General features: G+C 40.3%; 2 protein-coding genes across 2 annotated transcripts in view; one reads left to right on the top strand and one right to left on the bottom strand.

Moving 5' to 3' along the window:
- The window catches only part of LOC108874955 (stAR-related lipid transfer protein 9), a 344,739-nt gene that overhangs the window by 223,543 nt on the left and 97,451 nt on the right, over positions 1–23,745 (top strand). The gene's annotated exons all lie outside the window — the stretch shown is intronic.
- Positions 2,526–23,745, bottom strand: part of LOC108875014 (glutamate receptor ionotropic, NMDA 3B) — a 31,469-nt gene continuing 10,249 nt past the window's right edge. Inside the window, exons 5-11 of the mRNA XM_018663658.2 lie at positions 22,538–22,684; positions 22,082–22,227; positions 18,123–18,238; positions 9,849–10,000; positions 8,454–8,618; positions 7,018–7,085; positions 2,526–6,052 (exon numbers count right to left, since the gene is read on the bottom strand). Coding sequence (XP_018519174.2) covers positions 5,479–6,052; positions 7,018–7,085; positions 8,454–8,618; positions 9,849–10,000; positions 18,123–18,238; positions 22,082–22,227; positions 22,538–22,684 — 1,368 coding nt within the window. The 3' untranslated portion in view covers positions 2,526–5,478. The remainder of the gene's footprint in view (positions 6,053–7,017; positions 7,086–8,453; positions 8,619–9,848; positions 10,001–18,122; positions 18,239–22,081; positions 22,228–22,537; positions 22,685–23,745) is intronic.

Genomic DNA, 23,745 nt, shown 5'->3' with positions numbered 1-23,745 from the left:
TCCCTCCCCTGCGCCCCTCCTGTTCCCCTCCTCTCTGCCCTGCCCAGAGCCTCCACCTCGACAACATTGCACACACACACACACACACACACACCAACACAGCCACCGCCACCAATAATACCCAAGGGTTGGTCACAGCTGGCAGGAGCTAATAAACTCATCACTCACAGTGTCTGGCTCCTATTTACCTACTAGACAAAGCACTATAGAGAGAGGGAGAGAGACACATATGAGGTGGAGGTGGTTGAACACTCTTGTGCTTCCCACGGACTACTCATGGTCCTCTCAATATGGTGGATTTGGTCATTATGAACAGTTACACTACACGTGAGATGCAGAAATCACCAAAGTTCTATTTTCCCTGATACAGAGTCAGTGTATTATCAGCAGTCTTTACCATTAACCCCCATCCGATGGTAACTGATTGCCACGGGGGGATGTACAGTGGGGATTCTGAAGTTTGATTAAAATCCTTCTTGATTGCTGTTCACACATGTGACCCAATTACTTCCTCTGAGCAAAAGGCCGACTATCTCCATTCAAGATATATATGTATATGCATGTGCACACCCACACATGCAGCACATGTGCATGTTTGCATGGCTAATTCGGGGGTAGGTATACATGCTCATATGCAGACCTCTAGGTTGATGCAATGTAAGGTAAACACATGCATCACGTATGTGTTGCATGAGAACGAGAACATCCAGTTTTTTTTTTTTAAATATCATTACATGTTGACACATTCACCCACCAATCTATGAAAGCCCACACAATTCTGTGATTGGATTCCCATTGATTTTTACGCAGCCCATTCAGTTCACCCACGGCACTCTGATGACACCTGACAAAGAGCCCATTGTTTATTTTATTAAAACAAGGAGAATCCAACCATATGTGAGTGCAGAGAACACACGATTGATTGGCTTCATCCCCCGTGTGATAATCTTCACTTTATACAGTCTGGTCGATGCACCAGCGCTAAATCATCAGCATGCTACTCCCATCTCTCCTTCTTCATCCTCTTCAAACATCCCACATGCTGTTAGCCCTCATCTGTACTGAAGAATTATATTTGTGGTATCAATTTCAATTCTCCCATCACTAAGTGTCAGGTTTCATAAGAGCACTCAGATTTCAGTGTGCAGTAGTAAATGGTATTTTAAAAGAGTATTAATGTTGGTATGATTATGTGGTTAAGAAAACATTCCCTTGTAATATGAAATGCACGACTGTAAATCAATACAGATTGAATGTGTAACAATGATTTACTCTGCTGTGTTATCTAGGCCAACACTTCATGGGGTGACTGGAGTGTGACTGATTAGCAAATATACATGAAGGGGCCAAACACCTACACACATTCATAAAACATGACTTGCATCCAAAGTTGGCCAGCCTTTAGATAGTCACACCACAATATCCATAACTAGACGTCATTCTCTGCAGGTATCACCACTCCACATTACATTCACCTGCTTAGATACAGGTTCAAGTGCCGCTGTGTGGCTGAAAGCTGTCATTACATGACAACTTAAACAATACTAATACACACTTAATGTGGAGTGGTGCTTAAACCTCCCCCTTAAGTGGAACCTTAGGAACACTGGCATTTTGTTAGACAAGTCACTTAGACTGCACTACCTGTTATTCCAGCCTCAATATTTGTGCTGCAATCCCACTCTTAATTTTGATTTAGCTTGTCTCTACTGCATTTAAGTTAAAATTTAAAGGTGACTGACAGAGTGCTCAAGTTTCATCAGTTTTCTGACAAGATAAAACATAATTAGCATTCACAAGTCCCACACAGATCAACTGCTTAAGTGCTCCATGGTAACACTTTGTTATAGTGGGTGTTGTAGTAGGTGTAGATTTGATCATTCAAGGCGAATATCAACAAATTCATATACTATGGTTTGTACCATGAATTCTTGTTCTTGGAAAAACTATGCTACAGAATTCTACATGAATTTGGACACCACAATGACCACAATATAACATATAGAATAACATTTGCGAGAATGCTGAAACAATTACACTCAGGAAGCACACAGGATGTTTTACTTCCTCCCACTAAGAGTATGACTAAGGACAAGAATTTCAGTTTTTCTGTGATTAATGTGTTGATCTGTGAACTATTGCACATTAATATATTGTGGTTTGCTTGTCTAAAGTTATCATATTTCAATGTATTTTAGCTGTTTAAATATTATTAGCTTTTTTATGAACTTTTTTGTTAACAACAAAACATATCATGTTCCTTTAAGAACCTGCTAATGACTTGACTCCTAACACCTGTTACTCCTTACCAATTAAATATCACCCAGTGTTAAAGTTAGTGCTGTGGCAGCTGCTCTGTTTTCCACTCTTGATGAACTGAGAGGCTGAAATGGCCATGCTCTTACCAAAATGACTTAGCCAGTACAAGTGTTCAGTTACTTAAATTATCTTAGAGGGTTAAAGCCTCCTTCTAAACTTTCAAAAAATAAGATTACACTCAAAATATGAGAGATAATGCAACTACATAAGTATATAAATGTTTATTTCAAAACATGAGAATGATCATTTATGATAAAATTCAATAATATGTTGGTACAATTTTTATAAGGGGTAAATTTAAAAGTATTTCTTTAAATATCTAGTACCACAAGCTCTTTCTCAATATAGACCTAAAAATATTTTTTTTCCTCGTAGACACCATGGCATGTGAACACAATCACTTCACACCACAGCAAAGTTTGAAATGTTTAAATGTACACCAGTACCATCATAAAAGCCTACAGTTTTGTTTGTGATAGTGTCTGTATGTCAGACCTGTGGGCCGGTGAAATCCCCAACACCAGTTTAAAGGATTGAGACTCACAAGATTGAGTATCTCAATACCATTAGGTGATGCTGCATTGTATAGTGTTGGAGTGATTTCATAAAGGCCTTATTTCCCCAGGTCCTCTGAAGCTGCATGAGGACAGGACAAAATGCTGCTTCCATCTGTCACTGTTTCTTCATAAGTTGCTTAAATTTATTTATGTGTGATTTTGCTTGAACAAAACCTCAATCCAAAAACACCCCAGCGCCCATAGCCGCGGGAAGCAGGGATGCAGCTCCCTCTGGTGGTTGACTAAATAACTGAGAGTCCCATTACAGCCTCTGAAGACACCTGCCTTCATCACTCCGTATGCTCTGAGTGTAAACAAAATGTTTATATCTATTTTAATGATTAATAATTACAGGAAAAATAAAAACACCACAAGGTCTCACTTATTGGAGCTCACTCAGATATGCAAGGGGCTAGTAAACTGTAATCTTCCTCATTGTGTGAATTCATGCACAGTGCAGTCACATGATGAGTTATTTCAGTCATCAATTTGGTGAACAAATTCCTTCCAACTTGATGGCACTTTACTGGCCAGAGCCACAATCCAAGCAAACTGTTTTGTATTTGTGTTGATCAGATAATTAAAGGTTCTTTGAAATGTCTTTGAGACTGTAATTTAGCTCTACAGTTTTGCATGTCTCCATATGAACTCAATGTTGGACCATTAAATTATAATTATCAGACTGAAGTAGTTATAATGTACCAACCTCTTTGAAATGATGCCACCCACAGCTACTACAGCACTTTGGAAAACACTGACACACTAATACACAACAATCACCCATGCTGCTGCAGCTAGTGGTGGACACATTAAAAGTTAATCAATAGTAAACGGGGCAGCCATGTTTCCCACAAAAACACCCAACACCCTACAGGAGAGGGATACTGCAGTGATTTAGAACTGTACTTGAACAAAGCTGGGGCCTCACAAGAGGAAGAATGTTTCAAAAAATGGTCAAAACTGAAGCAGCAGATACTGAGATATCCTGACTTTTAGTCTCTAGTACCGGTCAAAGTCCAAAAACGATGCATCCCCAGTGGCATTTCTTATTAGACTCTCCTTGGCCCTCACAGCCCCAGTTCTAATGCAGACACTCTATTATAAAGTTGCGCAGTCTTATGCTGCCATCAGGGGTTATTTTCTTAGACCTAAAGTTTCTTTCAGAGCCACAGAAGACATTAAAAAAGTGTTTGCACAGGCTGAGTAATACTCCTCATGATGGGTACTTGGGTAAAACCAACCTTTCCCACCGAATTTTCAAAAAAGGTCTTCCTGTCAAGTCCTGCCTCAGCATCCCTTTTCATGTGGAAGCCATCAAATCAAAGAAGCAAAATTACCATCTCAAAGCTTCTATTTGGGAATGGCTCAGTTTGCAAGACACCTTTTTCAATTCTGACACATTTGAGGAAGAGAGAAGGATGGGACTTGAAATGTGTGAAAAATGCATATTTTTGGTATGTAACAATAAGAAAACATAGTAGATTGTTTCAGGTCAGTATCACTCTTTCTTCGGTTTTCTTCCTTTATCATTCACATTTTTGGGACATTATTACTTGAATTACTTGAAATATAATGTTTTTTTTTTGCTTCTTTATCTCTTTCTGCTGGCACTCAGTTAACACTGATGTTGCAAGTGCATTTTAGTTTTGTTTGCTGTTCACATTGGGCTAACTTTAATTTTTCTGTGCTCTTGTCGAGGATGTCTATATGTGCTTGTAGGCCTCTTCAGCAACTGGGATAGGCCATGTTTTTATTCAGCTGATGAGCTTCTGTGTGAGTAAAAAACTGTTGATGGTTCCTCAAGTAGATCAGTGGTCTCTACAATAAGCACTGTGATTTTAACATTGCCATTATAATTGGTCTGATCTGTTCTTACTGGGTTATTGCTGAAATGATTTCAGCTTTTCTTAACAAAAGTAAACATCTTTTTTTATGATTTCATGGATGATGCAGACATTTGAGCTCTCATGTTGCAGTTAAAGGTTTTTAGTTGTAATTTTAAGCGATTATGGAAATAATTCTGATCGTGAAAATTATTAGGTTACAGTAAGTAATGGTGTCAGTTAACATATTGTAATTTTTCAGCAAGCATCCCCCAGACTTAACCCATCCCAGCGAAGCCATCTTCCCGCGGCTATGCAAGGACCAACTGCACTAGTCGCTCTGCAATCTTATCCATCAGGGGCTTCAGAAGGACAATCAAGTCCCACTGCTTACACTTGATTGGTTGGCTTTTGTCCTCTCCAAAGTGTTCAGAGTGCGTGATAGGTTAGCCTTCTGCCTATCTAGGCTCGAAGTGTTCCGTGATTGGACAGTTATGTTTCCAGCACCTGGTTGGTTGACTCGACTTCGCTCCAAACTGGTGGAAGTACGTGATTGGACAGTCCTTTCTCCAGTCAAAGTATTAACAGAGCGTACTTGGTTGGCTCTCCCTCTGTCCAAACTGTTAACTGTGTTTAACTGGCTGCTTCTCCCTTGCTCCACAGTCCCAGGTCCACCTGACGGGTTAGCCCTCCCTGTCTGTTGATTATTCAGGGTTTGCAGTTGGCTGGTCCTGTCTCTTTCAGGGAGTTTTGACTGAGTGGAGCTACTTCTGTCTGTGTTAATAGTTTGTATCCTCTGTCTGTCCCTTTCCCTCTCCAGACTGGTATCCCTGCGTACAAGTCCGCTCCTCTCTCGCTCCAGGCTGCTCTGTATTTCTGCTCTCCTGGCCAGAGCCTCTCTCAGCTGGGTGCGGAATATCTCGATTTTCCCCTGCAGCTCCTGGAGCTCCCCCTCCCATCAGGCTGGTCTGAGCCGGCCTGCTCCCCAGAGGGGAGAGCACCAAGCCTGTGGAAGCCAGAGCAGAGACCGGGCCCCCGTTGGCATGGAGGCTAATCTGCGGCGGGGAGCTAAAACTCCCCAGGCTGCCCAGCCCCAAACCTCCCAGGCCGAGCCCAGGACGGCCGACCATCCCGGGCCTGCCGCGCACTGAGGCAGTGTGTGTGCGCAGGCGGTAGCTGTGGAGGGTCTCAAGGTCAAAGTGCACACGTTTCTCCTTGGGCTCATGCGATGGTGATGAGTTGTTGGTGTCTCCAGCTGTAGTGGAGGCAGGGAGGGATGTGGGAGGAGATGGGGGAGGAGGCTGATGCTGTTTCCTGTGAAGGGTGCAGTTCTCTGAGATACAAGAGGAGGGGCTAGTGAAAGAGAGGAAGATCACAGCAAAAGGTATATATCCAGTGAGATACACTGTACAACAGTACAAGGATACATTTCCTTTTAAACACAATGCAAAAACAATATATATACTACATGTTTAAGTGGGATACTTACACTTAAAATTTTGATGTTTTTTCTTGGAATATAATGAATAGAACAGAATAGAATAGATCTGTATTGTCAATGTTCCAAAACAATGAAACACCATTGGATTATAATGCGATTATCAGGGGCAGACTAAGCAATACTATCGGACTTATAACATTTTAATGTCATTTGCTTTGTCCTGATTAGAATTCTTATTCTGTTACTTTTTACCTAAATGCAAAGGTCACATCTGTTTCAGATTCAGTGCAAAAGTCTCCATATCAACAGGTATTTTTGTTTATCAAGTCTTTAAAGTGAGTAAAATCTCTAAGTGTGTTAAGATGATTTCAAACTAAATATTCAATTTTGGGAAATATGCTTTCTTACTGGAGGTAAGTAAGTAATTCAATACCACTCTGTACAGTAAAATTGAAGCTAAAACCAGAGGCTAGTTAGTTTAGCTTAGCATTAGACTGTAAACAGGAGGGAAAGAGCTAGCTAAAAGATAACAAAATCTCATCATAGCTTGTTAAACTATTGCTTACAGACTTTTTAATAAAATGGAGGTAGTTTCTTGAAAGGAGAAAGAATAAACCAGACCAGCAACAATAAAGTGAAATTTGTTTCCACAAAAATTCTTGAATGCATTATGTTAAAACGAAATAGCTTGTAGTAAATGATATGTATCCAGCAGTAATGCCATTTTGACACAGTGCCAAATCCTGGCTGGCCATAAACGATGTAACTTGTTTTCTTCATTCATTTTGATGCATTTCAACTAGCTTATTCTATATTACAGATGGAAAGTGGAAATTAAGAGTGCAGATGCACAAATCTGTTAAATCAACTTCATTACTTTTGGTCGAGGCCGGTCAGCTCCTTCCCTACGTCCTCATATGTGGTGTGGAGGGCTCGGTGAATTTTCTGCAAGTAGAGAAGAGAAGAAAACATGAGAACTGCTGATTAGTTATGTGAAATTTGATATCACTTCATCAGCTCTGAAATAAATCATCAGAGATGAATTTGAATTTCTAAGAGCGATTATTCTACCCAGTTGTGGAGAACATCTGTGAAAGCTATTCCTCACAAACCCTGCTGTGGTGCGCCTTTGAATAATTTAATCAAATGATTATAATTCAATGAGAGACACCATTCTGCTTAAAATTTTGAGCAGGTTAAGGTATCAGTTACTTTAGCCTTTTTTGATGTAGGTACCCAAGTGGTGACTGGAAAGAAACATCGTAAAAGCAAGTTATTAGGTATGACTAAGCTTTAATTTTTCCTGGTGTGTATCTACATCTGAAGATGTCCAAGGGAAAAGGAGACTTTCACTCCAGATAAGGATTATCTTGAGGGACTAAGTCAGATGTCTTCCTCTCAGATAGCTGAGCTGGTTTTGTGATGGATGCTAGAGGCTACCCGGGAGTACTTGCCCTTTTAGAGAGATGCAGCAAACAAATGTGAGCAGTCTTGATATTCACACTGCTTGTTCCATTATTCACTCAAAAATATTGCCGCTGGCACCTCATTTGGTAATGGCTAGAATGTGACCTTTAAATCCTCAATTTGTGGTTCCTTTGGTGTATGTTGTCATAAACACCCTAATTCTCTGACAGTCTAATTGCAAAATAAGCTTCTGCAGATTTTACTTTGTATCATTTTGTTACAAAATAATAGACTTAAAATTCTCTTAAAATAAGTGTAGAGGTACATTTAATCTCTATGAGATGTTTATAAATCAGCTGCCTCAGAACAGAAAAAGCAAATGTGTAATGTGTGGTCATGAACCAATTAATAAAGCGCTGCCAGTGGGAACCCTTTATTAATGTTTTACTAAATAAACAAATTCAATTAAAATGTTAATTTATAGAGCACAATAAATCATGAATTAGTTAATTAACAAAGTACTTCATTAGCATTAACTAATAAATTTAGTTTAAAGTTAAATGAAATCTATCCGTTAACACGATAAGGTTCAATTTTAAAGGAAACAAGTCTTATTCTTGACTGTTATTATGGATTTCCAACAGTAGAGGGCGTAGGTTACCTTCAAGAAAAGAGTTATATCCAGAGGGTAAAGACGTCTCACCAGCAGCAGTAGTGTGCTGATGTGTATGACTGTGCTCTTTGATGTGTGTGTCCTTGGGTGTGCACATACACCTGTGAATAATGTGGAGATTGCTCTTGTGCATCTTTTGTGTGTGTGTTTGTGTGCATGAGATCCTTTGCAAGTGTGTGAGAGCAGGTGTGTGTGTGCGTACGTCAGCACACAAGCAGTATGCGTTTACTCACCTGGCTGGTGTGCAGCCAGTACTGCAGCGCGTGCGTGCGCCGCAGGCGAGGGATGACCAGGTGATAGAAGGTGTGTTCACCCGCCAAAGTCAGCAAGGCTCCACCCACCCCCATACACAGCAGCACAAACAGGCCTGAAAAATGCTGGATCCCCATCTGTAGGGTCTGAGAAGGCAGTAAGAGAGGGTGTGAGAAAGAGAGAGAGAGAGTAAGAGGGAGCGAAGTTGGGGGAGTGACATAGATTAGTAAAGACTTAAGCCGACAGAGGGGGAAAATGCAGAGATTGATGATTTGTATTTACATAATTACCATTCAGGCCACTTTTTGTGTATATGCAATTGATATTCTGCTATTGTATATGTGGTTTGGTTGTGCAAGCTCATGATAATAAAAGTAAAGGGAAGAGAGGGCAACAGCGTAAAAGACATGTTTGGGAAGAAAAGGATGTGAAGGAGGATGCAGGGGGAGAGAACAGGCACAAAGAGCTGAGAGGGGGAGCAAAACTGAAAGTAATAGAAAGAAACAGCAGTTTGCAGGAAGATGGTAAAAAGAGACGATGGCTAATTGAAGAGCAGTTTGTTCCCATTTGGTTCGCCCACGTCCTCTCTGACACAATGTCTATCTCTTCCGAAGCTTTCGTGGGCCTGGAGGAAGTAGGAGAGGCATTGGTGATCTTTTCCAGTGCTCTCTAATCATGTTTCCTCCACCCGGTTCATTTCTGCACTGCCTCTGATGGCAATTAGCCCCACGCTGACTCAACAAATTCATCAGCGACAACACTGACCTCCTTTTGCTCCCAATCCAGAGGGCAAGATCACACTAACGCCCGCTATGTTTAAGAGCAGCGCACTCTATGGGCTTCAAATAGGATGAATAGTAATAACTTCCTGATGCAGGGTGAAGTTAAGGTTTTCTTTTCATTGGAGGAACCTATGGCTGTATAATTGCATTTGTTGCTATAATATGATTTAACTTTGAAGTGGGATTTAAAAGGGGTGGCCAAAGGGATTTGAATAGTTTCTCTATTCACAAACAAGAGATACAGATACAGTGTGCTCTGTCTAGAGATTCTCACTTCTTTAAAATGAGGTAAAAGAAAAGGGAGAGTGAGGAAATGAGAGTACCCTTCTGCAGCACACAGACAAGACACAAAGACACAAACAAGTGTTGACACCCAGACAATACGTGCCTGTAACTCTGGTTAAGGTCAGTAAAAAGGTCCGAGTTTGTGATTGTATGTCTTTGTCTGGTGTGTATGTGACTGTCTGTCAGTGTATGTTTAGCTGGCAGGCAATCCTGTCCGTGTCCCAAAGGGAGACTCATTTATACAAGTACAACAGAAGAGGGCTTTCTTTACACACAATACATGAGTGCACTCTCCAACCAATGACTTACCTCAGTGACTGCAAAGACACGCTTCCCGCAAGGCACAACCTTATACCATTTGTCATGTAGCATGTCCATGAAGCCGTCGGACTTGTATCGGCTCACGAACTCCGACACATTGCGGGTTAGAGGAGAGCCCTGGGGCAGGCCTATACCATAGCCTGAAAGAGGAGACACACAGATGTAAATGTATATGCTGTAGGTAACAGAGCTCAGAGCAACAGCCATGCCCGAGGAAGAGACTAGTGGTGTTATGGTGTTGGTGTTTTTGTGTAGGAAACCGCAGTCAGCCAATTGAGTTAGCCAAAGGGCAGATGCCCTCTGGAAAAAAAGGAGATTTATGGGTTTACAGGCTTCAGTTGGAATCAGAATCAACCAGGTTTTCTGCCAAGTACTGTGCATATACAGTACAAATACACCGCTCTGGTATAGTATTTGTGTAGGGGAACAAAGCACTAAACCACTAAAGCTGGCGGAGGCGTCCCTTGTGGTACAGAATATATACTGTGGTGTATTACATTCTGGTATTGAGCAGTCTGTCCCTCTCTTTATCACATTCAACACTTACAGCGGTTGTCTGATAAGCTGCCCACTACAAAACGGTAGACTTATGTAATGTCGGCATCAGGCTAGATAACATTTATGTCTTCCCAGATCTTCACTTTGTAAGATTAAGTAAAACTAGAAGGGAGAAGGCAAAACATTTAAGACATGCTAGTCTTTCTGTTGGAGCCCTCCATGATGAAACATTAAATGAAAAAGTGAAATGTCATGCCTGAAACTAATTTCCGTACCCTCTGCCTGCCATCTGTCACATTAGGCCATTTTTAGGCTAATATCAAGCAGTCTGATCCCAGCTTAAGGGTTGGCGTTGGATCAGGTCTGACTCTGCTCTCTAGACTCCCTCTAGCAGATAGGGTGCAAATATGCTCATATTTTACCTGACTGTGCTCCTTATAGGCAGTTACATTTCCTATGGTTGCAGTCTCATGGCTATGCTCAGCCTGTGGTGATTTATTACTAGGTTGTAAATCACTTATATGTAAAACATTAGGTGGTAGGAGGTGGTCAAACACCACCTCCTGGACCTTTGGTTCAGCTGTGAGGACTAACTCAAGATTTAGATGTAGAAATGTCAAAGTCATGCTTTTTAAAATGTTATGAAGTCTTCTATAAAGAAGACTTTACTTTTTCTCACCTGTACATCATACTCTCTTCCCTTGTCACCCCCAATTAATGTTACCGGCTTCTTTTTTTTCTTCTTCTGTGTTTGACAGTCTTCAGTCTCTTAGACTTGGCTTCATTCCTGTCAGTGTTTTCAGACAAGGTCCCATGGAACTTGCCGGAGGAATTTTAAGAGGTACATGACACTTCATACTACTTCAGCCATCAAACTGTAATATATGTTTGATTCCTTTTTTCTCTTTTTACTGGCAGTTTTATGACACAGACCTTGACGAAAAAATCTGAGAATGCCATCCTTTTCTAGCGATGCAATCTCTTTTGTCACCACACTTCCAGAATCCATAAAAAGTAACCCTGCACAGCATCAGAAATAATTGGACCTCCTACCTCTCCCCTACTCTGACCTCATCACCGGAGCCGTCGGTTGCAAAACACTTGTGGTGGTTGATGACGCAGATCATCCACTCCGTGCTCACTTCACATTCACACCCTCGGGTTACAGATACATAAGACCTGGTTTTTGTAGCAAGGCCGAACAAAGGGCAGTTTCACTACAGTTGCACAGGAGCTTGATAACATGCTGACATTACAGCTCTTTTATGGATCTTGTTCTTTGCATTTAATATACAGTTGTAGCTTTTTGTTGCAGGTGGCTATTGTAGCAGCTTTGAGGCTGCATTTTTAACTATATTTCATTTTTACAGTTCTGGCTGTGAAGACGGGTGGATGGTTTGAAGGTATTGTTAAGAAGTATACTTCAGCACAATTGCTAAGTACTGATACTTGATTGATTGATTGATTTCCTTTTGTTAGAGCTCTCTCCACTTTTGATAGAGCTCTCTCCACTTAATAGTACAGGGAACTAAACCTTTTGCTTGACTACATGCAACTGATCCGGTCGAGGCAGATAGCCGCCCACCCTGAGTCCGGTTCTGCTCGAGGTTTCTGCCTCTTAAAAGGAAGTTTTTCCTTGCCACTATCGCCTAGTGCTTGCTCATGGTGGGATCTGTTGGGTCTCTCTCTGTAAATACCTATTTTAAAGAGTATGGTCTAGACCTGCTCTATATGAAAAGTGCCTTGAGATGACTTTGTTGTGATTCAGCACTATAAATAAAACTGAATTGAATTGACAGCTACAGTTACTAGTTACAGTATGTTGCATGAGTGAGTTATGAGTGATTTAATAGCTTCAAAAATATTTTACTTATGCAGGCAGTAATGCAAATCATTATTATAGTGCATTAAGTATTCATCTGTGCTTGATCTGTGGAAGAAGTTTCATCATTGCTTGACTGGTATTGCCTTGGATTTCCTTATTTCCCTCTTTTTAAAGGTAAAACTCCATCAGCATGTGGAGTAATGAGACCAGACGCTAAAGTTGCAGCAATAAAATTATATAACTGTAATATTTTTAATTAAGAAACAGATTTAAGTGGTTTCCACCACTGTTCATTGCTTTAATTTCACTGGTGGCATATTCATCTGTCATTACACAAGCTGAGAACTGGAGAGAAATGCTGCTCTGCCCTGCCCAGACTTTTAAACTGCATCTGTTTTGCATTACAGCTCACATTTCTGCAGGAACAAAATAAACTAAACCTGTCCCTCAGCTCAGAATCAAAAGAGCCTCTTGGAGATTTATTGCTATACAAGACCTCCTGGGGTTGTTTGTTTCATTTCATCTGTACTGCAGTCAAAGACACAGTCATGCCAACAGCATTTTTTTGTGCAAGTGTGTGCGACTGTCTTGGACCTGGCAGCTGTTTGTGTGTGTGTGTGTGTGTGTTAGCTGTCAAGGTGTTTGAGCCTGATGGGGGTTGCGGACAGAAACAGAGAATAGCGAAGGTTCACGTAACTGTCACACTCTGCTTCCTACATGACAAAGACTGTCTAAGCCTCCCTGCCTTTGCTCTTAGCCTCCCCTCTCTCCTCATTTTCCTCCCCTGTTACTTTCCCTCAGTCCCCTCTCTCTCATCCTTCCCCTTTCCCTGTCCGAGGTCATTTCTCTCCCACAATTGCCGCTAGTCTCTTCCGCAGTTGGTCCGCTCCTTATCTCTGTCATCCCTTCACTTTCGCTCAATTTCTGCCTCACTCCATTCTTCTCTTTATCTCTCGGCTCCTCTCCCGAGTCCATTGCTTTGTCTCTGTACGTCTCTGTCTTCTCTTTCCCTTTATTTTTTTTTTTCCAGCAGACAGACAGCTTTTTCTGTCATCAGCCTATCTCCATCCACATTTCTTTAGAGCACTCAGTCAAATAGTGAAATACAAGTGGGCAGCTGCTTGTCATTTGTTTTGATTCTTTCCCCCAGACATCCACATATTCCATCACAAGCTTCAAGTCCCATAGCTGTCACTCAAATCCCCCACACAACTACTCACTCAGACACACCCATGTGCATCAAGTTTTTATACAAAAACCTTTATATAGGTTTGTAAAAAAAAAATAAAAATAAATAAATAAATAAAAAATCACTACCTTATTTAAAAACAAAGCAAGCAAGGTTCTTATTATCTTTCATAACTTTCAAATTATAGTCTTTGCAATACTTATTTCATAATCAAACAATGTGGCCATGTATTATTAGGTTTTTGTCTTGGATTTCTGTTAATGAAGTTTGACTTTAATTCTTTTGTTCTTCAATAATTGCTGCTGAAACTGTAAAACACATAATTGTCTGTGTGCTACAGAAGTTTTGTCCCACTTTACCAGATGTGCAGTTCAAATGCAGCAAATGTTCTTCTACATCAATGCATCTATTACCTTTTCCATATTGGCTAATTTCTCTACATGTTTGTCCTGGTAAATTACAGAATGATTAGTTAAAGATACTTTTGGTTGGTTGAACTTCTGCATAATTCCTACTGGTTGGGCAGCTGTGCTCGGTTTTACAGTAGCTATTTATTGGAAATGGAAACAGGAGTAAATTTAGGTTGGTAAGCAATTTCTAATGTTTTTGTTTGGTATGTAAATTTATATTAAAGTGCTATGGATTAATGGAATCCATAATTACCTCCACCAAAGAGGTTATGTTCTCACCACTGTCTGTTGATTGATTTGTTTGTTTATTTGTCAGAAGGATTATGCAACAAATACTGAACTGATTTGCACCAAACTTGGTGGAGGGATGGGATGCGCCAGGGAAGAACCCATTAAATTTTGGTGCGGATCCAGAGAATTTTTAAATCACTTTCCTTAACATTGCTAGACAGGGAATTTTTCTGCATTTTCAGCAGTCTCTCACAAAATAATGTATGGACCTTGATGTAAAAAATGTTTGGCCCTACCTGGGATATGTGCCCTACTGAATGCCATTCTAGTTTCATCTGCAACTAACGATTGTTTTTGATTATTTTTCATCAATAATTAATCCTCTAATTATTTTCTTATCAAAGAAATGTCTACTGCATGTTTATTATCACAAAAGACAGGAAAATTAAGCAAATGCTCACAATAATGAAGCTATAACTAGGGAAAGTTTGGGAATGCAGGGTATATGTGGGGTTTTTGCTTGAAAATTACTTTTAAATTATGAATTACTTATAAAAATAGTTGCTGATGTTTGCCAATCAACTAATGGCTCTTGATTTCCTTTCTCAGTGCATTCTTCAAGAGGAGGCATGTTTTTTTTTAAATAGTACTATGCTTTGGAATTAAACTCACACCCACATTTCCACACACACACACACACACAAACGCATAAGCAGACAAAGGGGACCGTACGTCACTCCTGCCAGACGTGAGCTGCCCGACCAACAACCGTCTCAGCCCAGCAACAAAATCTTTTGCCAGCCTCATTTTGATCTTCAGACGCGCTCTGTCCCGCTTGACTGAGCTTGTGTAGTCCACTTATGCACACAGGGACACACGCATACACACACACACACACACACGCACCCATACAAACGAGCAGTGAGTGGATGCGTGTTCAGTGGCAATATTATTAATGGGGTGTGTCTAGGCTGTCGTAAACATCTCCCAACAGCACTCAGTGGAAAGAGATGCACAGCGACACCCCCGCATCTCTCTCCACTTAAGTAGCCTGAAGATTTCAGCAGAGCACCTTGCCTGTAGCGACTCCACAGTCACCAATTCCTCCGTCTCTCTGTATCTCCTGACCACAAACCGCTCTATAAATCCTGCCTGCATCCTGACGTGGACCAAATAACACTTCCTCTCTTTCTTTCATCCATCCTTTCTCTCTCTCTGTCCTTTCTCCCCCTCCCTCACTCCATCTGCTTGGGGTGAAGGTTTGTCTTGATTAGGGGACTCTGTTGGCTGGCTCTTTTATCACTCGCTGTGCAGAAAGGCGCAAACTGGCAGTGGGCAAATGAAAGCCCTCTATCTCCTTCTTGTGCTCAACTCCCACCTCGCTCACCCCCTACACTGGCCTTCTCTGTTTTTACCTTTGTTGCTCTTTCTCTTGCTTACTTTTTTCATCTCACATTCTGACTTCTCTTTTTTTGCCCTCCTGTGTTTTTCCTGTCTGGTCCATTTCCTGCTCTTTCTTCATCTACCTTTTTTAGACTTATTGAGTTATTCACTCCCATCCTCTTCGTCCTCACGCAGGCTGTGGAGGTGAATACCTACGAAAGGCAGCACTGATTCTTTGCCTGCCTTTTCATGTAGACAATGAATCATGTAGTCATCAAACTGAACCACTATACATACCAATGAGACCTGCTGTCTCATCCTCGTGATCGTGAGAAATGCCACGGCGAGGTCTCTTGGCTCACTTTGGCTTGTACAGTCAAGAAAGCAGTAGATAATCTCCAGTGAACAAGAGTTGTACACTGAGTAGGGAATGTGGGAGTGGGGTCTTTCTGAGGTTACGCTTTGAATGACAGAGAGTTGATATCAAACTTAGTGTTTGGTCCCATGTGGCACCCTTACTAGTATCTATTTACTGTCTGTATCTCTGTGTGCCTGGCTCGGTAATATGTGGAGAGGAGTGAACGGAAACAAATACACAAGGAAGTGCACACACATGGATATATACATGCACATAACTGCACATCAGTGGGCAGGTATGAGCACACACAGTAATTTTATATGTGTTAAAAAAAAGAGAGAGAGAGCTGAGTTTGGGTTAGAGGTTAAATGCTTGATACATCCAATAAATGTGTTCTGCCAGCAGAAATTCCACTTCAAAGTCACCTTCAGAAGGCGTATATGTGCAGATGGCATGTGACTAGAATATTGTAAAACTTGCAATAATGGCTGGAACCTTTATTTACCTCAATGAAAGGGAGCACCAGACTTTTATTAGAGCTAGGACATAATTTCTTCTGACAGGTCGTCAGCAGCCTTTATTTCTAAGAGTGATACAGTTCTGTAGCACTGCTGTTCTGCGACAAATTCCCACAGCTCATATGTATTCTTATGAGTTATAGCATACACATAGGATCACTTATGGAAACTACTACTTCTGCTACAACGTCTACTTACTACTATTATTATTGTCATCACTGCTGCAACTTGCTATAACTGTGTAATGTAAAAACGTATTAACCTGGCTATATTAGTTGTGCAAGGCAATTGCTTTATTGAAAACAAAATTTATTACTGCTAATTTTCTGGTAGCCTTTAATCACAATGGTAATTAGTTGTGTAACCAAAGTTTCCATACCTCAGAACTGACATGACTTGACTAACAAACAGAAGCAATACTGTAATGATGAAATGAAGTTGAAATTATGTTTGCCTGGGAAGTTAAGGATTTCATGTCAGAGCTTACAAGATATTGTGCCTATAGCTAAAACATATAGGGCAACATATTCCACTGCATGCAGAATATATTTCTGCTAACATTTTGAAACTTCTTTTAACAGGTTAGGCTATTGATAATGTATAAATTCTGTCAATTTTTTTCAATTAGTTTCAGTTTGGATAGCACATGTACACAAATAAGAGAACATGACAGCAGTGTAAAATGTTTGTTGCAAGCTTCTTGGCTCTATTTTGTGCTTTTTACTTGCTTGCAATGAAAGGTTCATATGGTGAATTTCAGTTTGAAACAATGTCCTCCCCCATAAAGTCTAAAAGGAAAACAATTTCCTTCAAGAATTTCATGAGAACACACACAAGTCCGAGCTCACACACACACACACACACACACACACACACACACACACACACACACTGTACATGCATATCAATAGCCACTCATTCTGTAGCATGCACAGACTTGACTATGATACCCTATGTTCATTAGCTGTTTTTGATGCATGATTTGTCTATATTTCATGACAGTTTGTAGTTATTCGACGTGACTTTAGTCTGATGTTCTGACTGGACATTGCTGTTAATAATAGATGACTGAGTACTTTTACCCTGTAGCGTATTCTGTCAGTCATGTAGCTAACTACAGTATTTGATCTCCTTTCTGAGTGTGTGTGCGTGTGAGTATGTGCATATCATGTTTCCTCATGTGTGTGTGTGTGTGTGTGTGTTTCTGTGTTGGATAAAAGACAGAGCCTGTGGACTCATACAGTATATGTGTATGTCATGCTTGCACAGGTATAGTGTTTTTAGGTGTGTGCGTGTATATGTAAGTGTAAAAGTGTGTGCGAGTCATTATTGGTGTGTGTATTTTGTCACATTATGGGAACAAATCTTTTCATACAGTCAAATTATGGGGACCAACTTGTCATGTAGAGACACAAAAAACAAAGGTTGCAACAAGGTCAATCTATTTCAGGATACTCAGACTTGGTTTTAGGGATGAGAATACAGTTATATTTGGCTTAAGGTTAGGTTAACAGTCTGGGTTAGACATATAGCAGTTTCAGTTAGAGCCTGAGTGAACAAGAAAGCAAATTTGATTTGTATAACACTTTTCAAATAAGTGTTACAAAGTGCTTTACCGAGAGGGGAAAGGGGAAAGAGGAAATAAAGAGACAGACTAGACAACAAATAAAAACAAGGGCACAAAATGTAAAAGCCACAAAACATAATATTAAAAGATCAAGAAAAAGCCAAACCAAGTGAGTTTTAAGATGCTCTTTAAGAATGCCCCCAGGGAATGACTGTAATACTGTGTCCTCAAAACTGTGTGTGTGTGTGTGTGTGTGTGTGTGTGTGTGTGCCACTGTGTGCACCTTCAATGGCGAACGGCTTCCCCACAGTGAGCAGTTTGCAGTCTGCGTCGATAGAGACCTCAAAGTCCAGCAGGGCTTTGTCCATGATGAATGCATCCAGGGAGGGAGGATCTGTCCTTCACCACCAACACACACACAGACACACACACACACACACACACATCACAAGAGTAAGAGAGAAGTATTAATTAAAGACCATTAGCCTAAAACTTTTGAAGACCTGTTAATCAGATTTATTTTCCTAAACTCTTTCAGACACCCAAGACCCATGCAGGAACCCTGTATTTTGGGCTGTCATCCAGCTTTGTCATTTATACAGAGGATGAGATTAACTGCATTCTAATACACTGTGTAAACACATACATCATTACCTAAACCAACAGCCTCTGTGGCGGACTGATAAGGCATTATACAAACCACCGAAGACTCTCCTACTCCCGCAATATCGATCCAATTGACCCTAATTGACCCCTAATTATAGGCTGCAGACCATGGCTGGCAGACGATACGTTTCAGGATACAAAACACAACACACTGGATTTGAATTATACACCTGCACACAACCGGACTGATAAAGAAGAGGAGATGCACTTTTGTTGACACACGTGTCCAGACATCCAAATCTACACACGAACCCAGTCACACAACCATATTCGCATAAAACAAATTGAAATGGCAGACAGATAAATAAGCATAAATGCATGTATTGGTAAAAAGTGCACACGCACACACAGTCAGTCTAATGGGAAAACTGAACCAGACTGATCAAATTACCTGAAACTTCTTGTTATTCAGGACGTTTACTGCTAAACAAAAGGTTGACTTTACCACGTCTTTGCTCTGCCGGCAAAGCAGCAAAGTCTGTTTTTCTCTGTCTAGACCTGTCAAATATGAAGCCCTCGGAGAAGAGTGAGGATAGAGAATACTTCTGGCACTAAAGAGGGTAGTTATCTGAAGTTATCTGATGCCTGGCCTTGGAATAAGAGTCATGTGTCTGTGTGTGTATATGTGAGGGAGAATATCTGTGTGGGCATAAAAATGTATAGGTAAAACTCTAAGTTGTAAGTCTGTGTTTAGATATGCTTGAGTATGCATTATTTCCTCTGAGCTTATACATTTGTGTGCAGCTGCATGTGTAGCCCTCAGCGATCTCTCTCCAGGAGAAGGCTTGAGTTTTTTTCTTCTCTCTAAGATTTGAGAGCAGTATTGGGGTCAGTAGTTCTGCCAACACCAGTATTTTACAGCCTCACTCCGGTTCTCTGCACTGCTGTGACTTCCACTTCTGCTTCGCTTCGCTCACAAAACAAACGCTGCCTTCATCTTCCCGGTTCTCATCCTCTTTCTCTGAACAAGCGCTTTGTATCTTCCCACTTGTATCACTAAGTCAGCACATGCAGTATCTCAGCATCTCTGCTGGTGCTCTATGGAGTAGGCATTGTGTCTGAGAAGTGGTTGTGGTTATACAGCAGCTGTGAGTGTGTTTGCTGTGTGTGGTACAGTATGTCTGTGTATTTGTACTTGGATAAGCTATGCTTAGCATATTCTTGTCATTTTAATAGCATGTCTGAATTCCAGTGGTGGAATATAACTAATTACATTTACTCAAGTACTGTATTTAAGTACATATTTGAGTACTTTTACTTTACTTGAGTATTTCCATTTGATATTTGATACTTTCATACCACTTTTACTCCTCTACAGTACTGACAGCGTTTGTCATTTGTTACTTTACAGATTTTAGGAACAAAACATACGATGAGTGTGTAAAATATGATGCATTGATATGAATTTAACTATCCCATAAGTATATAAAATAGTTAAACAAGCAGCAACCAACTACAGCAGTAAAATGCTATTTTCATTGCAGGACTAAATGTAATGGAGTATTTTTGAAATTGCTACTTTTTGTTATGTGTATTTAACTGAAGTTATCAAAACTAGTTATTAAATTTATCAGAACAGAAGTTATTAAATGTGGTAAATGTGGTCTGATAAAAATTAAGTTAAAAATAATTGCCTAACACTGATTTTCCCATTCTAAGCTATTACACATGCAGCCTAACTCCTTTTGTTCCTCAGTACTATGAGATGCCACATTAATAAATATGGTTATATGTTCCTCAGCTCCAGCCTTGGCTATAGGAGCAGTCTGGTGCTTAGGCTTATGCTAGCTGGAACACTCTGACACTGTGGCACCTTACCCGGGTTTCTGATCACTCACTGCCATGTGCACAGGTGTGCCTTAAACCTGAGTTATGTAATGATGAAGGATGTAATGATGATCTAGACAACACACAAATTAATTGCATTGTTGCTCTCATCTTTGACTATTGTCTCAGTAAGTTAAGGACATATCTTCACTAATTATACAATCAGAAATCCTAATCACGTCAAGTACAGTATACATGGAGCTGAAAGAACAGGTTATACATTAAAAGTAAACAGCATATCAAGAATATGATCAGAATAGGAACAGGATAGCACTAAAGTAAGACAGATAACAAAGATACTTGTGTACATGTAACAATACTCAAATTAACTTTTTAACCCCACCCCAATCTCTATTCCCAGTGTTCCTCAACATGACCAGATTAGGTCATCTGGTAGCAGTCTGGTAACAGTCCAAACTAAACAAAGAGGCAGCATTTAGCTATCATGCTCCACAGGGCTGGGACTATCCAGAACATATAATACTTGCCCCATGTTAGACAACCTTTAAAACCAAGTTTAAGACCTTTATTTTCTCCACTGCCTTTGGCTGAACTTTAACCACTTCCCATTATCTTGAACTTACTTTCTTTCTTTTAAAACTGCTCCTCTCCCTTAAATTTGTGTTTTTAATCTCCTTTTTATTTTTTATGCATTATGTAAAGTACTTTCAATTGCCTTTGTGAATTAAATGTGTTATAAAAATAAACTTGCCTTGCCTCTTTGCTTTCATCTGCTCACTATCCCCATTCGACATCCAATTCAACCACTTGTCCTCGGCCCTCTTTGCATCAATCTGCCCCTGACCCTCATTCATTCCTACATTCAACACTTCATTTAAGAGAAAAAAAACAAAATTATTTTCCCTCATAAATGGCAAGGACCCTGTTAATAAAATTTATGTAATTCATGTGCTTTCACCTCACTTACACCTTGTTCTAAAAAGTGTCTGGATAAGGCAAAGCCCATGCTAATGCAGGGTATAAATATATGCAGCTCACAAAGTGATTTGTATCTCAGTCAGATGCAAAAGCAAACAGCATGCTCGCTATGTATATATAGAAAAACATCCACTGCAGGGTCAGACACAACATCACTGCAGGTGGGGAAAAAAAATCAAAGCAAAAATCAATCTTAAAGCAGAACTCACATTCAACTGCGTGTTCCTATGATTATAGGTGGGAAAGAACATAAACAGCAGTCGCTCTGAGCTAGAAAATCAGAGCATCCATAATGTACATTGATGTCATCAAGTGACACATTTTGTAGTTGGTGCACAGATACTAAATTAATGAATGTCTTGTAGAGGTTATGATTGAATTATTAGATCAAAATCTGAATGTAGGCTGTACAGCTGATGAACCAGAAAATTTCCACATATCAACTTTTTCTTAACAAAGAGTTGCTCTATATTCACTGTCTCTGGAAGAGCTCCACAATTTGTCTTCATTAAATTTGTATGTGTTTAAAATGAAGCAAAATGTAGAATAGAAGAGATATGACATGTGAACTTTAATTTTTAAATAGCATCTGGAAATGTGGCATGTTTGCTCCTGTCAGTAGACAGAATTGTTATGCACAGTATGCATGAAAAATCAGTGCACAGAATACAGACAACCACAGATAGCAGATGTAATCGTGACTGGATTGTTTAGGTCTGGATTGCATTTTAATCACAGGTGTAAATGAGGCCTTTTGACTTACAGATGTGACAAACGTTCATTGTGCACACAAATGCTTTTGTGTCTTACTTTAACATATGCACGCCTTCTGGTGTGGTGGGCTGGTTGAAGCGTCTCATGTAGTCGTGCATCTCTGGGAAACTCTTCTTCATGTAATCCTCAGCACTGCTCTCCCTCACCGTGCCGAAACGAAAGCCCATGGAGGGATGGTGCAGCTGGGGAGGTGACACAGGAACGCATGGGTGGAGGAGAGGGTGGAGAAGAAGAGGTGATTAAAGAGAAAGGGGGGTGGGGGGTGGATATCATGATGGAGTTCATATCAAATTCACAGTAGCCCTGAACTCCCTACAGGCTTTAGGGATATGGAAAGTGATAATCCTTCACAAATAATTCCGCTCTTTACTCATTAGCTTGTCCTTGTGTGAGATTAGTTTGTGTGTGCATGTAGCTGTGTCTCTGTATGTGTGTGTGTGGGGTGCTGACATGTATGCAGTTGCAAGTTTGTGTCCTTGTGTGCGCTCTAACCTTGTCGTCATGGATTCCTGAGACCTGCTCGAAGGTCTTCTCCCCGACCATGACTGCAGCTAGGTTGGCGGTGTAGCTGGACAGCACCAGTAAGCAGAAGATAGCCCAAAGGTTCATCAGGAAGCGTCCTGTCCAGCATTTGGGAGTCTGCATAAAGGAGATGTATCCCAAGAGAGACTTTTTTTTGTTTGGTTTTGTTTTGTTTTTGTGTAATTATTAGTGTATAAAAATAATTAAACAGAACAAAAGGAGAATAAATAGCAGATCTTGACGATGAGTGAATCTAAAAATATCGAAGCTCAAAACTGAAAAATGTCATGATGTCAGGACAAAAACAAAACTGTGACAACAAACAGAGAAACCTGGATTAAAAAAATATACACATGAGAAATAAGGGCAGGGGTTAAAACAATTAAAAAATACAAACGTGTGAGAAAAGGTGCTTAAGGTGTTGACATAAATGCAGAGCCCCCCTGAGGCTCTCGTTCTCCCTTTTCTCCCTCTCCTTAAAATTCCCAATTTAACTCCAGAGTAAGGCTGATCAAGTTAATCAAAACAGACCAGAAGAAGAGCTGGAGAGGAACTTTAACAAAGTGTGACTGTTTGTGAGACACATCAGAAATATCTTTCCATGAAATTGCCTGCCTAGGGGAATGAATCCACCTGAACACTGTGATCATTTATTTATTCCACCAATTAAAATCCACTTAGCAGAAGAAAAGAGATGAATTTCTAGTGTTTAAAGGCTTGAGATTAACGAGACATTAATTATACAAACAAGGTTGTAACCTATTATTGCGAGGGTGTTTGGGATGTTTTGAACTCTTAGCATAATTAGTCGGAGAATTGAAAGGGGGAAAAGGGAGGATGGCATGCGCATTATAAACACTAATTCTTCAGTAATATTATTTTTGGGGAGACGTGAAGTTGTAAATATGCATTTTGTTTTGCACTATGGTGCTTAGTTAAAGATAATGATCGAGGTTCCGTTAGTGTCCCCATGTAGGCCTACAAGGTTTTTTCAGAAGGTAAGCAAAATTTCACACTGTGCTTACAACTGATCTTTTTGACAGAAATGCTGCTAACACATGAAATATTACTGAATGTTCCAGTTCCTCTCAGTTACTGCTGTTACACCTGTCAAGCTCTGTGTTCGATATACAGTTTACAATGATAACAGGAGGCAGACTTACAGGGGTGCTAAGTCA

The sequence above is a fragment of the Lates calcarifer genome, linkage group LG19 (assembly GCF_001640805.2).
Source record: "Lates calcarifer isolate ASB-BC8 linkage group LG19, TLL_Latcal_v3, whole genome shotgun sequence".
Lineage (NCBI taxonomy): Eukaryota > Metazoa > Chordata > Actinopteri > Centropomidae > Lates > Lates calcarifer.
Note: the sequence above shows the minus strand (reverse complement) of the source record. Positions and strands in the feature narration are given on the sequence as shown.